Source organism: Bubalus kerabau, chromosome 2 (assembly GCF_029407905.1).
Source record: "Bubalus kerabau isolate K-KA32 ecotype Philippines breed swamp buffalo chromosome 2, PCC_UOA_SB_1v2, whole genome shotgun sequence".
NCBI classification, from domain to species: domain Eukaryota; kingdom Metazoa; phylum Chordata; class Mammalia; order Artiodactyla; family Bovidae; genus Bubalus; species Bubalus kerabau.
The window spans coordinates 138,290,438-138,306,932 of record NC_073625.1 but is presented as its reverse complement, the minus strand read 5'-3'; the positions used below and the strand labels follow the sequence as shown (position 1 = coordinate 138,306,932).

General features: G+C 36.4%; 1 protein-coding gene across 3 annotated transcripts in view; it reads left to right on the top strand.

Moving 5' to 3' along the window:
* Positions 1-16,495, top strand: part of NAALADL2 (N-acetylated alpha-linked acidic dipeptidase like 2) — a 1,154,148-nt gene that overhangs the window by 514,680 nt on the left and 622,973 nt on the right. For all 3 annotated transcript variants that reach the window (XM_055569014.1, XM_055569015.1, XM_055569016.1), the window contains exon 5: positions 12,990-13,140. In XM_055569014.1, coding sequence (XP_055424989.1) covers positions 12,990-13,140 — 151 coding nt within the window. The remainder of the gene's footprint in view (positions 1-12,989; positions 13,141-16,495) is intronic.

The following is a 16,495-nucleotide window of genomic DNA, read 5'->3' as shown; positions in this document are numbered from 1 at the left end:
TGCACTAGCCCCAAGCATCCAGTATCGTGCATCGAACCTGGACTGGCAACTCGTTTCACACATGATATTTTACATGTTTCCATGCCATTCTCCCAAATCTTCCCACCCTCTCCCTCTCCCACAGAGTCCATAAGACTGTTCTATACATCAGTGTCTCTTTTGCTGTCTCGTACGCAGGGTTATTGATACCATCTTTCTAAATTCCATATATATGCGTTAGTATACTGTATTGGTGTTTTTCTTTCTGGCTTACTTCACTCTGTATAATAGGCTCCAGTTTCATCCACCTCATTAGAACTGATTCAAATGTATTCTTTTTAATGGCTGAGTAACACTCCATTGTGTATATGTACCATAGCTTTCTTATCCATTCATCTGCTGATGGGCATCTAGGTTGCTTCCATGTCCTGGCTATTATAAACAGTGCTGTGATGAACATTGGGGTACACGTGTCTCTTTCCCTTCTGGTTTCCTCAGTGTGTATGCCCAGCAGTGGGATTGCTGGATCATAAGGCAGGTCTATTTCCAGTTTTTTAAGGAATCTCCACACTGTTCTCCATAGTGGCTGTACTAGTTTGCATTCCCACCAACAGTGTAAGAGGGTTCCCTTTTCTCCACACCCTCTCCAGCATTTATTACATACGGACACCTTATCTTTGACAAAGGAGGCAAGAATATACAATGGATTAAAGACAATCTCTTTAACAAGTGGTGCTGGGAAATCTGGTCAACCACTTGTAAAAGAATGAAACTAGAACACTTTTCTAACACCATACACAAAAATAAATTCAAAATGAATTAAAGATCTAAACCTAAGACCAGAAACTATAAAACTCCTAGAGGAGAAGATAGGCAAAACACTCTGACATACATTAGAGCAGGATCCTCTATGACCCACCTCCAAGAATATTGGAAATAAAAGTAATATGACCTTTAAAAAAACAAACAAACAAACAAAAAATTCAGAGGCACACTTTTTTCTTTATTTGAAAGCAATATGATTTAATGGGAGAAACACAGGAAAAGAAATTATGAGCACACATTCCTTTACTCTGAAATCTGATAATTAACTATGTGATCTTGATATAATCTTTATCTCATGAATACTTCATTTGTGAGATAAAAATTATTCCACAGACCAAATGAGATATTTGTTGTTGTTGAGTTCCTCAGTTGTATCCGACTCTGCAACCTCACTGACTGCACCACACAGAGCTTTAAAGTGCAATAAATAATTATGCATGAGAATACTTTATAAAATAGGACATCTTGCCTCCATCTCTACCTTTCTCCCTTTCTTCTTTCCTTCCCTACTTCCTTCCTTCTTTCCCTCTTCTGTAATGTAATGATAAAAGTTGAGAATGCTTTTTAGAACTCTGACAACAGGCTTCACTTTCTGAATAGCTTCAGTTTTTTTTTTCTTTGCAAAAGGAGATCATTGCTTCTTATTAACCTTACTAGAATTATTTAGGTAACTTTGGATACATCAAGTAAAGCAATTTGAAATCCAAGTAACAGTGTTAAGAGAAATCAGAAATAAATGCTGTGATTATGCCTTGGATGTACTCATCTGATTACAGCGAATATTCCTCACCATAATTGTCTTAAGAAAAAAAAAGATGAGCTTATTTCTGAAATACTTTTGACAAAGCAAACAGGAATCTTATGAATCTCTTTAATGGCATCCTAACAATACAATACATAATTAAAGGACCAAATAACAAATCTATTAATAGGGGAAAACAGTTTCAAGATAAAGAATAACATAAAATCTGAGCCCTGAAGTCAAAATATATGCTTAAGAAATGAACACCTCTGTTCAGTGTTTTTATTTTTCACATATTCCAAAACTATTTAACTTAATAAGTAAGAATGTGCTAAGTAATGTTAGTTCATGGTTTTTAAAAGTTTATTCTTATGTTATAGTAGCCATGAATCTTTAGTGTAAAATATCCACATTTTATTGTTTTAATATATATGAATCCCCACTATGCACATTGTAAAAATCCAGGTCTTCTTAGCCATCTAAACAAATAGGCATATAATTCACACAGTATTGATTTTAGTACTTCTCAGAAAGCAGATCATGCAAGAAGCATCTGACGTGTTTAATAAGTTCACCTTTTGGCCCATCTGTTTGTCTTTGTAAAGGATGGATATATAATAGAAAATGTATGCTTTAATGGATAGATCGCTAGACTTGAATTTGGAAAACTCTAGTTTGATCCTTGGAATTACTGCTTATTGGGCTTCCCTAGTGGCTCAGATGGTAAATAATCTGCCTGCAATGCTGGACACCTGGATTCGATTCCTGAATGGGGAAGATCCCCTGGAGAAGGGAATGGTTACCCACTCCACTATGTTTACCAGGAGAATTCCATGGACAGAGGAGCCTGGTGGGTTATAGTCCACGGGGTCACAAAGAGTCAGACAAGACTGAGTGACTAACATACACACACACTTTACCATGTATTACCTGTGACCCCAGGTCAAGCTCTTCACCTTCCTGAATGAAAATTTCACAATAATGAGTATTGAAATGATATATCAGATGCTTTGAATAGAAATCAGAAAATAACTTGTGAGACAGTATCTGGCTTATAGTAGGTGCACAATTAGTACTTGATGATCTGGCCTAAGAAGACCTAGACTTAGAAGACCTAGATTCTAATTACATGATTTTCCAGAATCTATATATAAAGTTTGGCAGATATTTATCTCATGTGAAAGAATTAATTTGCCAGGGCTGCTATAATGAAATACTCCAGGCTGCATGGCCTAAACACAAATTTATTTTCTCACAGTTCTGGAAGCTGACAATTTAAGATGAAGGTGTTGACAGGTTCAGTCTCTCCTGAGGCCTCACTTCTTGGCTTGCTGATTGCCACTTTCTTGCTGTGTCCCCATGTCTTTTGTTTTGTTTTTTCACTCTCTGCACATGGACCTCTAATGTCTTTCCCTCTTCTTATAAGGACATTAGTCATATTGGAGTAGAGCCCACCCATATGACCTCATTTAACCTTTGTTGCCTCTTTAAAGTTTCTATTTTCAAATGTAGTCATACTCTGAGGTGTGCCGGAGGTTAGAACTTAAACTTACAAATCTTACGGGGACACCACATAACAGATCTTAATTTTATCTGTAAAACCAAATTTGTCTCCTTTGTTACCTTTGCTCTTTTCTACATGAGGGCTCAAGAAACTTTTATAGCTGTAGAGGCCAGAGGAATGGTTCTAATAGTGAACCAGTATTTTGAAGAGGTTAAAGTACAAAGAAAACCGTAAGCTTCCTCCTTTGGTTCTTGGTACCAGGTGGTAGTTCAGAGATCTCCTGCATTGTGACCAGTGAAAATAAAGAGCACGGCTGACATTCAGTGGGTTCAAAAGGGTGAGCTGACAATTTAACAACATCTGTAAATGGATTAGAGTCTAGCTGCAGAATTCAGCCAGTATTCCCTCGATGGACACTGTGAAGGAGGGTATTTTCTAAATGACAATAGCAACAGCATCCTCCTCCTGAAATAGAAAAGGGGTTTTGATGGAAAGTAAGAGTAGATGTCAATAAGTACAGAAGTTAAGTGGTAGGAATCAGATCAGGGTCCTGTTTCTTTTACTGTCTCTGGCTTTGATTTTCTTTGAATGATTCTTTCCTGAATATCTGAATACCATGTAGTCATCCTGTTCCCGTATGCTGTCTGTCCAAGGCAATGGGAATGTAATACTGTTGGACCATTTTCAGGTTCTAGACTATGACCCCTGAGCGAGTGATTCCTAAGGAACTTTGCCTTTCGTAAGGTTTGTTTGGTAAGATTGTTGTGTCCTGCCCACGGATTTGTAGCGCCATTTATTTCAAAGTGGGTAATTTTGCAACAGAGAGCTTTATATATTGCACAAGGAGAAGTGTACTAACATGATTCACAGTGAGGAATGTGAGATCATATTTCTTGGTCAAAGACATTTTATCTCTAAGACACTGCCAATAAGACAAATTCATACGTTTAAATCCCTGGGGGCTAGACTCCTTATTGCTACTGTTAGATAGCAAAACAATACAAAACAAAATTAAACAAAATAGACCAATTTTAATATGTATTTTACAGAAGTATAAAAGGATAACATATTTTGTTGAGTCTTTTTTTAATTTCAGAAAAAAGATGGCTTAATACTTATACTCACGTTCTAATGGACATATATAAGATGCCATAGCAAAATTTATGGCATAAGTTTTCCAGCCAGTGGGTAGAAACCATAGAGCAAAATAACATTCATTTAATACATTTATACCTCTATGCACTATGTTTTTCTTTCATTCATTCATTCATTGATAGATACACTAATTTATTCAATAACTCAACAATAGAAATATCAATAGTTACCAGGCACTATATCAAGGACTAGAGATAACAAAATGAAGCTATGAGGTTACTGTCTTAAAGCAGGTCAAAATCTAGTGCTACTAAAATATTCCATCAGATCATTTTTAATTACTGAGGATGAAAAAATAACACTAATGAAATTTCACCTTGGAGACTTGGGGCATTATAATGCTTCAGATGATGTGAAGCTGTGACATAGCTTGAAGGAAGTTGTCTGACTCTGTACAGAAAAAGAAAAATGTCTCAGAGTTACAAAGGATCACTTCTCAATTACTACTCTAGCATCTATCTCAGCTACCTCAGACATGTTGATATTTTAGCACCCATGGAAACTTGGTTAAGAATTGTGTTGGCTTAGCACTTAGTGGTTCTTTCAGTTGAACAAAAGGGACTGGGAAGCTTGTGATTTGGAGGCTGTGGACATTTTGAATAAACATAATCTGTAAATTTATGTAATATGTAACTTGTCTCCTGAAAATTAAATATTGGTTGAAGTACTTATCAGAGTAGAAATATTTCCAATTTAAACAGAGTATTAATAGCTTCATTGAAGTTGTCTTCATTTAATCCTGTGTGATTTATTGCAATTGTCATATATATCAATTTGAGTGTAAACATTGTGATATAGTTTTTTTTTTTTTAATGTTTCATTTTGTATTGGGGTATAGGCAATTAACAATGTTGTAATAGCTTCAGGTGAACAGTGAAGGGACTCAGTCAGAAATAATTTTTAAAAGACAAAATTAACACTTCACATGTACTATTTAAATTAGTACACAATTTAAATTAGTACTTTGAATGAAGAACGAATCAATTCAGTAACTTAGAGTTTCAATATATAGATTCTAAGTATTTTGATTTTCCTTATATTCCATATCTAATAGAAGTTTAATGTGAAATTAAAATATTTATAATATATATTAGATAGAATCAATCATAAAAACTACCTCACACGTCTTTATTACTTTTAGAAAATGTTTTCTCTTTGGAGAGGGTATTCTCAACCAATAGTTTGAAAGCAAGTTTCATATATGACAAAATATTTAAAAGTACAATAAATGTCTCCATAAACATTTTGAAAATCATAGAATAAGACCACTTGCTTTTTTAAATTAAGAAATAATGAATGTTTGAGGATAATATTGTTCAATTCTTGCATTTTATGGATGGTGAAACCAATGCTGGAAAAATTATGAGTTGTCACACAGCTATTAGTGTTAGAGTTGGTAACAAAATCTAGTACTGTGTCCCAGTCTCATGCATTTTCATTTGTCTTAGTTATGAATTGGTTTATTGGCAAATAACAGAAGCACCCTCAGAGAAAGGGAGGAAATCTCATCCAGTCCAAGTGAAAGGCGCACAGCTGGACATGAGGTCTGTGTGTGCCATTTTCTCTCTTGCCTGTTTTCATCTCTATTTTCTCTGACTTCCTCCTCCTTTTTAGCTGTCAGTTTCCTTGGCAAGGTTCATGATTTCTACATTCTAAAAATAACTAGTGTGTACACGTCTTACAATTAGTTCTGAATAGAGAAGCTATTTGCTCACATGGTGATTTGTATTAATTAGGAAATGGTGCCCCTCCAAGGTGACATATAGCCTTGTGGGTCAATGCACCACATTAGCCAGAGGCTGTGACCTGCTTCTCGGTCACCATACAACACTCAGGCCTAACACCCTCTGCCTGACTCATTTTTGGTTTCTCCATTCTAAGTTCCAACTGGCCCTATTTATGTCAAATGTTGTCTTAGTTTACAAGAACTAAGGACCCCAAGCTTATCAGATATATACTTGAGAAAGAGAAGCAAAAGACAGTTGAAGTTTAATGTCAAGAATCTTGGCTTGACACTCGCCCTATCTTTTCAGGTATCAGACCCCCAGTATAATCATCAGTCTAGGTCTCAAGCTATGAGAGGTACTACGCAGAGCTAATGACTTTCACCTGTGCACCAAGGGACAGTCTGCCATCAAACAGCACAGTGACAGCTGGTTTCATCTTTTTGTCATTGGCATTCTTTGAATGTGTTGTTAAAAATATAATCTCACCAAAATGGGAGATATTTTGAGCATTTTAGGCAACCTCCATGTCATCAGGTTCAAAATGTAATGCTAACAATGCAAAGGAACATAATGTAAACAGTTTCTTAGGTTGTCAGTGTTATTGGAAATCCAGCAATAGACCCTCTCTAAAATTGAGTCATTGAATTAAATTAATTATTTAAGAGCTCTATGATGGCCAGTGAGGGGTAGAGTCAGAAACCAGATTTGAAAAAATTGAAGAGGTGTCCACTTCAGGTCCAACTGTTGTATGCAGAGGACAGGAAGAGGAGGTTGGTTCATATATAAAACTGTCTCTTCAAGGGTGTAGGGAGGTAATCAACTCTAACCAAAGATAGGTTTCTAATAAACCACTTTGCTTCATAATTAGCCATGAGGTATAGAAGTATATCATGATATATATTCTTTATAAAAGGGATCTCAACATACTACCTAATATAATCAGAAAAGAAAAACATGTAACTCTTCCATGTGATTTTTGACTAAAATAAACTTAACCACTGTTTCATAAAGATTAAATTATTATCATCTGTATCTTTTTAGAAGAGATTTTTTAACATATTTGATAGTCCAATAAAGCAGATTGAAAAAAAAATACTGTGGATCATCATTCTCTTTCTTTATTCAAAGCAGTGATCTCTCATAGAATCACTTTCCACTGATGCTGAGTCTATCCTCACATTCTTTTCCTGCTGTTCATTCCTTGCCAGTTAATTAGTTAGCAGTCAAGGTGAAATGCTATTAAAATGCTGCACTCATTATGTTAGCATATTTGGAAAATTCAGCAGTGGCCACTTTTCCAGGACTGGAAGAGGTCAGTTTCCATTCCAATCCCAAAGAGGGGCAGTGCCAAATAATGTTCAGACTACATTAAATTGCACTCATTTCACATACTAGTAAGGTTATTTTCAAAATCCTTCAAGCTAGGCTTCAGCAGTACATACATTGAGAACTTCCACATATACAAGCTGGGTTTAGAAAAGGCAGAGGAACCAGAGATTGTAATATCATTTTTAAAATAATGTGATCAATAATCAGGAGTTGGTTACTAATATTTGATGGAGTTTTTATATGATATTACTTATATCACTCATATATAGTATATATCTATTAAAGTGATACATAAGTGTACTTATCAACGTGGACACATGTTTAGTATATACTAAGTGAAAAAGACATATTACAAATTAATATTTTTCATACGTATTTTGTAAATATATGTGTGAATGTGCGTAAGCCCTAATAAAGGTATCTAGAAACATCAGCATGTTAATATTTGCTGCCACTTTGACACGTAAGATAATGGAATTGTTTTTTAACTTTTTTGTTTCATTTTGTTTTGTTGATGTACATCTCTTTCTCACTAATTGTCACTATTTGCTTTAAATAATAAATAATACGTAATAAAATAAGTAATTTCTAGTATTTTTAAAAATTGCTTTCTAGAAACATTCATTTTGTTTTTTCTTGATATTTTCTCCTGTAGTAAGCAGAACATTCAAAATCGTTTCATTGACTATTCTTTTAGAGAATAGTAATTTCAGCATCTAAACATTAGAAGCCTTCCCTAAGGACTTCAATCTGAGCATTTGAAGAGTCAGTGTTAAATCTGGCCCTCTTATTCACATATATTTTTTCTTTTGTTCTCTCTCTCATTCTTCCTCTCTCCCTGAATCCTTTACCCATTTTCAGTAAAACATTGGTGGGAAAAAACAGAAGTGTGATCATATTAGTTTCTTATAGAAAGTATACATGTGACTCAACTATACTTAGCTTTGGTTCTCAGTGTTAGGTTTTTATCCTTATTATAAAAATTAATTCGTGTTCATTATTTGTTTAAAAATGGAAAAATACAGAATGTTTTTAAAGGAGTTGGAAAGATGCAATCAATGTAGCATACTTACATCAAGCATCATTTATTTTTCTACATGTTATTTCCTATATGTAGTTAAAATTCTATTATATTCATATGTTTTATTTTTCTAATTGAAGTACATCCCAAATATTTTCTCAGAGTTCTCTTTGCTTTACGTGGTTGTTATGCCACATCAGCATGTATGTCATTTGTTCTTTTATTTAATGTCTTAAATGCCTACTATGTGCCTGCTATATACAAAGTGTACAGAGAGTCATACAAAAGACAAGCATGATTCTTACCCTGCTGGTGTAGTCTAGTTTGAGACCCAATTGATGCTTTGCTTGTATGCATATGCAGTCATGTCTTATTCTTTGCAACCCCATGGACTATAACCTACCAGTCCCCTCTATCCATGGGGTTTTCCAAGAAAGAATACTGCAGTGGGTTGCCATTCCCTTCTCCAGGGGATATTCCTGACCCAAGGATGGAACCCACATCTCCTGTGTCTCCTGCATTGCCTGCTGCTGCTGCTAATTCGCTTCAGTTGTGTCCAACTCTATGCAACCCCAAAGACAGAAGCCCACCAGGCTCCCCTGTCCCTGGGATTCTCCAGACAAGAACACTAGAGTGGGTGCCATTTCCTTCTCCAATGCATGAAAGTGAAAAGTGAAAGTGAAGTCTCTCAGTCATGTCCGACTCTTCGTGACCCCATGGACTGCAATTTTTATTTATTTATTTATTTTACTACTGAGCCACCTGGGAAGCCTTGCTTAGTCCACTGTAAAACTCAATAAACAAAAGAAGCAGTAAATGGGAAGTGAAATATAGGTATTAATTAGAATCACACAATGAGCAGCAACTGTCTATACTCAGTACGACTTAGTCATAGTTTCCGTTATTCCCTCAGTTCAGTTCAGTCGCTCAGTTGTGTCCGACTCTTTGCGACACCATGAATCACAGCACGCCAGGCCTCACTGTCCATCACCAACTCCCGGAGTTCACTCAGACTCACGTCCATCGAGTCAGTGATGCCATCGAGCCATCTCATCCTCTGTCGTCCCCTTCTCCACCTGCCCCCAATCCCTCCCAACATCAGAGTTTTTCCAATGAGTCAACTCTTCCCATGAGGTGGCCAAAGTACTGGAGTTTCAGCTTTAGCATCATTCCTTCCAAAGAAATCCCAGGGCTGATCTCCTTCAGAATGGACTGGTTGGATCTCCTTGCAGTCCAAGGGACTCTCAAGAGTCTTCTCCAACACCACAGTTCAAAAGCATTAATTCTTCAGTGCTCAGCTTTCTTCACAGTCCAACTCTCACATCCATACATGACCACAGGAAAAACCATAGGCTTGACTACACAGACCTTTGTTGGCAAAGTAATGTCTCTGCTTTTGAATATGCTATCTAGGTTGATCATAACTTTCCTTCAAGGAGTAAGCATCTTTTAATTTCATGGCTGCAGTCACCATCTGCAGTGATTTTGGAGCCCAAAAAAATAAAGTCTGACACTGTTTCCACTGTTTCCCCATCCATTTCCCATGAAGTGATGGGATCAGATGCCATGATCTTACTTTTCTGAATGTTGAGCTTTAAGCCAACTTTTTCACTCTCCACTTTCACTTTCATCAAGAGGCTTTTGAGTTCCTCTTCACTTTCTGCCATAAGGGTGGTGTCATCTCCATATCTAAGGTTCTTGATATTTCTCCTGGCAATCTTGATTTTAGCTTGTGCTTCTTCCAGTCCAGCGTTTCTCATGATGTACTCTGCATATAAGTTAAATAAGCAAGGGGCAATATACACCCTTGACGTACTCCATTTCCTATTTGAAACCAGTCTGTTGTTTCATGTCAGCAACAGTTCTAACTGTTGCTTTCTGACCTGCATACACATTTCTCAAGAGGCAGGTCAGGTGGTCTGGTATTCCCATCTCTTTCAGAATTTTCCACAGTTTTTTGTGATCCACACAGTCAAAGGCTTTGGTGTAGTCAATAAAGCAGAAATAGATGTTTTTCTGGAACTCTCTTGCTTTTTCCATGATCCAGCGGATGTTGGCAATTTGATCTCTGGTTCCTCTGCCTTTTCTAAAACCAGCTTGAACATCTGGAAGTTCACAGTTTATGTATTGCTGAAGCCTGGCTTGGAGAATTTTGAGCATTACTTTACTAGCGTGTGAGATGAGTGCAATTGTGTGGTAGTTTGAGCATTCTTTGGCATTGCCTTTCTTTGGGATTGGAATGAAAACTGACCTTTTCCAGTCCTGTGGCCACTGCTGAGTTTTCCAAATTTGCTGGCATATTGAGTGCAGCACTTTCACAGCATCATCATTCAGGATTTGAAATACCTCCACTGGAATTCCATCACCTCCACTAGCTTTGTTCGTAGTGATGCTTTCTAAGGCTCACTTGACTTCACATTTCAGGATGTCTGGCTCTAGGTCAGTGATCACACCATTGTGATTATCTGGGTCGTGAAGATCTTTTTTGTACAGTTTTTCTGTGTATTCTTGCCACCTCTTCTTAATATCTTCTGCTTCGTTAGGTCCATACCATTTCTGTCCTTTATCAAGCCCATCTTTGCATGAAATGTTCCCTTGGTATCTCTAATTTTCTTGAAGAGATCTCTAGTCTTTCCAATTCTGTTGTTTTCCTCTATTTCTTTGCGTTGATCACTGAAGAAGGCTTTCTTATCTCTTCTTGCTATTCTTTGGAACTCTGCATTCAGATGCTTATAACTTTCCTTTTTTCCTTTGCTTTTCTCATCTCTTCTTTTCACAGCTATTTGTAAATCCTCCCCAGACAGTCATTTTGCTTTTTTGCATTTCTTTTCCATGAGGATGGTCTTGATCCCTGTCTCCTGTACAGTGTCACGAACCTCATTCCATAGTTTATCAGGCATTCTATCTATCAGATCTAGGCCCTTAAATCTATTTCTCACTTCCATTGTATAATCATAAGGGATTTGATTTAGGTCATACCTGAATGATCTAGTGGTTTTCCCTACTTTCTTCAATTTAAGTCTGAATTTGGCAATAAGGAGTTCATGATGTGAGCCACAGTCAGCTCCTGGTCTTGTTTTTGTTGACTGTATAGAGCTTCTCCATCTTTTGCTGCAAAGAACATAATCAATCTGATTTCAGTGTTGACCATCTGGTGATGTCCATGTGTAGAGTCTTCTCTTGTGTTGTTGGAAGAGGGTGTTTGCTATGACCAGTTCATTTTCTTGGCAAAACTCGATTTGTCTTTGCCCTGCTTCATTCTGTATTCCAAGTAAATTTGCCTGTTACTCCAGGTGTTTCTTGACTTCCTACTTTTGCATTCCAGTCCCCTATAAGGAAAAGGACATCTTTTGGGGAGTTAGTTCTAAAAGGTCTTGTAGGTCTTCATAGAACCATTCAACTTCAGCTTCTTCAGTGTTACTGGTTGGGGCATAGACTTGGATTACTGTGATATTGAATGGTTTGCCTTGGAAACAAACAGAGACCATTCTGTCATTTTTGAGATTGCATCTAAGTACTGCATTACAGACTCTTTGATTGACCATGATGGCTACTCCATTTCTTCTGAGGGATTCTTGTCCACAGTAGTAGATATAATGGTCATCTGAGCTAAATTCACCCATTCCAGTCCATTTGAGTTAGCTGATTATTAGAATATCGACATTCACTCTTGCCATCTCTTGTTTGACCGCTTCCAATTTGCCCTGATTCATGGACCTGACATTCCAGGTTCCTATGCAATATTGCTCTTTACAGCATCGGACCTTGCTTCTATCACCAGTCATTATCCCCTAGTGCCCCTGTAATTACTTTTCCTCTTTAGTGGGGAATAAACATGTCTAGCAAATCTTGATCATTACTGTACAAATCATGGTAGTCATGCAAAGATTAATTAGTTCTTTGCCCTAAAAATATAGTTTAACAAGTTAAAACAAGAGAACCTGGAATGACAAGTTAATCTGCCTATTCTTACTTTTCTATTAGTGAAGAAGAACAGAGAGGAACCTTTGAGTGAAATATGTTCATATGAGGTAATCGGGCTATTTTCAAAGTATTTAATGACAGAGACAGAACAGGACCTGATCATTCAGAAGAAGGCCCCTCATTTGGTTCTGTATATGCCCATTAGTTGCTCTGTCTTAGACATCTGGCTGGAACATCCAGGGCAGAGACCAGAGTGACTAGTACAGTGGGAGCTCTCAGGAGGATCAGGGCAGTGGCTGTTTGCCAGTGTGAAAGTATTTCAACATTTTAGCAACTGGTGTGACAGGCTCAGTCCTAGAGGAAATATATCAAGGTCCTGTAGGTGTCTTCTGCTCTCAGGAAGGACACGATAGCGGTCAGAACAGTTCTCCTTTTGCAATGGAACTTTGTCCGTGGTAGATCTTTTGTTGCTCTCACAGAAGTGAAAACTTCTAGATGTATATGGACAAGTGAAAAGTGAAGAAATTCTAAATACAGTCATTGGAATAAAATATAAACATAGTAGGAATGCAGCTTGAATATTGTTGAATAGAGGAAAAAGGAAGAAGCCAGTAGGATAACTCTGTCTGAGATTTGATAATGAGGACATCTGAAATGTGCTTATTTTACAAGAAAATAAAAGTAGTAAAGAAAGTCATCTAATTGTAGTGACTTTATAAAGTGGCAGTATATGAACTAATAATGCATATGAAATATTTTTAAAAATTTGTTCTCCTCTTTCAGCTTTCCTTATTGGAAAAAACTGGATTTGGAGGTGTTCTTCTATATATTGATCCTTGTGATTTACCAAAGACTGCAAATCTTAGCTATAATACCTTCATGGTATCACTGAATCCAGGAGGAGACCCTTCTACACCCGGTTATCCAAGTATTGGTAAGTTTACTATTAATCATTATTTCTTGTAAGCATTATAAGGTTGCAATTTATAAGTGCATGTTACCTAAAGTAATTAAAAAATAATAAAGTTGAAGAATTCTTACCGCTCCATATTTCAAAAAATAAATGTTTTATCTTCTCAAAATTATAGACTGCCCCAGAATAAAACTTGAAAAAGTCTATAATAGATTTTTGTCTCAATAACTTACAGTATAGTAAACAGAGAGAAAACATTGTAAGTGTTATTGATGGACTGATAAGATAACTTAATACCATGTGGGACAAGTACTCCATATAGGTGGAAAACACATGCATCTACCTAGAAGCATGAAATATCTATGACTTTGGAGTTGTTGTCATAACTTGAAGCCCAGAGTCTAGGGCTACACATGCTCAAGTTAGGTGTCTGTGAAAAATGAAAGTGAAAGTTGCTCAGTTGTGTCTGATTCTTTGTTCATGGAATTCTCCAGGCCAAAATACCTGCTGGAGTGGGTAGCCTTTCCTTTCTCCAGGGGATCTTCCCAACCCAGGGATTGAACCCAGGTCTCCCACATTGCAGGTGAATTCTTTACCAGCTGAGCCACAAAGGAAGCCCAAGAATACTGGAGTGAGTAGCCTATCCCTTCTCCAGCAGATCTTCCCGGCCCAGGAATCGAACTGGGGTCTCCTGCATTGCAGCTGGATTCTTTACGAACTGAGCTGTCAGGGAAGCCCTGAAGCTATGGGAAATAATGCTGGATAGGACTAGAGTTGACATGATTAAATTCTCTGGCTCCCTAAAAGAAGGGATCTCATTTGTTTGTCCAGCCACTTGGCAGCATAGACATGGCTATTTTGCATCAAACATCCTTTTCTTTCCCAGCAAGCTGTGTTCATTACAGTGGGGGTCATGTGGCAAAGAGAAACAACTGTGATTTTGGCAGGTGCTCACTGCATCATTGAACTTCTGTCTAATGTGTCATTGACAAATATTCTGTATGCACAAGCTTGGCAGAGGAAAAGCTCTTTGAACCTCCTTCCAGGGTAATACTAACCCACTAACTGTGATGCTTCAGTCAGGAATTAAGCTAATAAAAAAATCATGTAATTATCCATGTGTCCCATCAATATTTTCTTTGTTTTCCACAAGATATAACAAAAGACTAAAAGCATCTTTTTTAAGTCTAACTTCCCTTTGTATATAATTAACTTTACCAATCAATTAATAACTTTCTCCAAGAAGGAAGTAAATTAAGTCAAATATGAGTTCTAATTTTATGAATTTTGTTGGGTTTGTTAAGTACTACTTTGTCTACTAAAACACCCCTTTAATAATCCATGTAAGAATTTTCTCTGGGAACTCACTGTTCTGTAGTTTGTACAGTTTACTCTCATTCTTGTAATTTTCAAGTTAAAATTAATAGATATCCATCTACAATTCTCAGACCTCACCAAAAATGTCAGTTAAGCCCTCTCATTTGCAAATGCTCTGATTGCCTTGGGTTGTAATGCCTCAGTATCAGGAGGTTGCATGTGGCAGCTAACTCTGCTGCAAAGCACTGTTCTGCAGTGCTACTGAAAAGCAGATGCTGATGAATATGTTGCTTAAGCTGGTAAATTGCCTCATTGTCAACAGTTACTATTTATATATTTTTGACTTAGGTCATTTAATAAATGTAGAATTCAGTCATCTCTAGCAAAGTGCTGGCCATTGTCTTGAGAATCTCAGCATGATTTTTTAAAATAATTTTTAATTTGAAATAACTTCAACAAAAAAATGGTGCAAATAATGTATGCAAATATTTAGACTCTCTGGCCATTTTTGATTTGAGTTGTTTGTTTTTTGTATTGTTGTGTTGCATGGGTCATTTATATATTTTGGATATTAACCCCTTATCAGTTATATGATTTGCAAAAATCTCCATTCAGTGGGTTGCCTTTTCATTTTGATGATGGTTTCCTTCATGTCCAGTACCTTTTTAGTTCAACATGGTCCCTTTTGTTTATTTTTATTTTTGGTTCCTTTTGCTTTTGGAACAGATCAACAAAAGACATAATAAAATGACTGAGGTTAGTGAGTTTACTGCCAATATTTTCTCTAAAGAATTTTATGGTTTAGGTTTTATATTCAAGTTCTTAATGCATTTTGAGTTAATTTTTATATATGGTGTAAGATTCTCCTGCTGGTGAATGTTCAGTTTTACCCACTCTGTCTCAGGGACTATAATTAGCCCATTGTTTGTTCTTTGATCCTTTGTTGTAAATTAATTGTCCATATATGGATGGGTTTATTTCTGAGATCTCAGTTCTGTTCCATTGACCTGTGTGTGTGGTTTTCTGTCAGTATCATACTGTTTTGATTGCCATCACTTGGTAGTATAGCTTGAAATCAGCACATATTATACCTCCAATTTTGACTTCTTCCTCAAGTTTGTTTTGTCTATTCAGGTTTTTTGTGTGTGTTTTCATAAAAGTTTTAGAATTGTTTGTTCTATTTCTGTGAGATATGACATTGGAATTTTGATATAAATTGCATTGAATATGCAGATTGCTTTGCATAGTATGGGCATCTTAATAATATTAATTTTTCCAATCTATGAGCACAGAATATTTTTTCATTAATTTATGTCTTCTTATTTCATCAACGTCTTACAGTTTTCAGTGTACAAATCCTTCACGTACTTGGCTAAATTTATTCCTTAAGTATTTTATTATTTTGATGTAAATTGTAATTGTAAATGGTTCCAGATTGGGAAAGGAGTACGTCAAGGCTGTATATTGTTTCCCTGCTATTTAAATTATATGCAGAGTACATCATGCAAAATATGGGGCTGGATGAAGCACAAGCTGGAATCAAAATTGCCAGGAGAAATATCAATAACATCAGATATGCAGGTGACACCACCCTTATGGCAGAAAGCGAAGAAGAACTAAAGAGCTTCTTGGTGAAAGTGAAAGAGGAGAGTGAAAAAGTTGGCTTAAAACTCAGAGCAGAAAAAGAAATAAAAGGAATCCAAATTGGAAAAGAAGAAGTAAAGCTCTCACTGTTTGCAGATGACATGATCCTCTACATAGAAAGCCCTAAAGACTCCACCAGAAAATTACTAGAACTAATCAATGACTATAGTAAAGTTGCAGGATATAAAATCAACACACAGAAATCCCTTGCATTCCTATACACTAATAATGAGAAAACAGAAAGAGAAATTAAGGAAACAATTCCATTCACCATTGCAACGGAAAGAATAAAATACTTAGGAATATATCTACCTAAAGAAACTAAAGACCTATATGTATAAAACTATAAAACACTGGTGAAAGAAATCAAAGAGGACACTAACAGATGGAGAAATATACCATGTTCATGGATTGG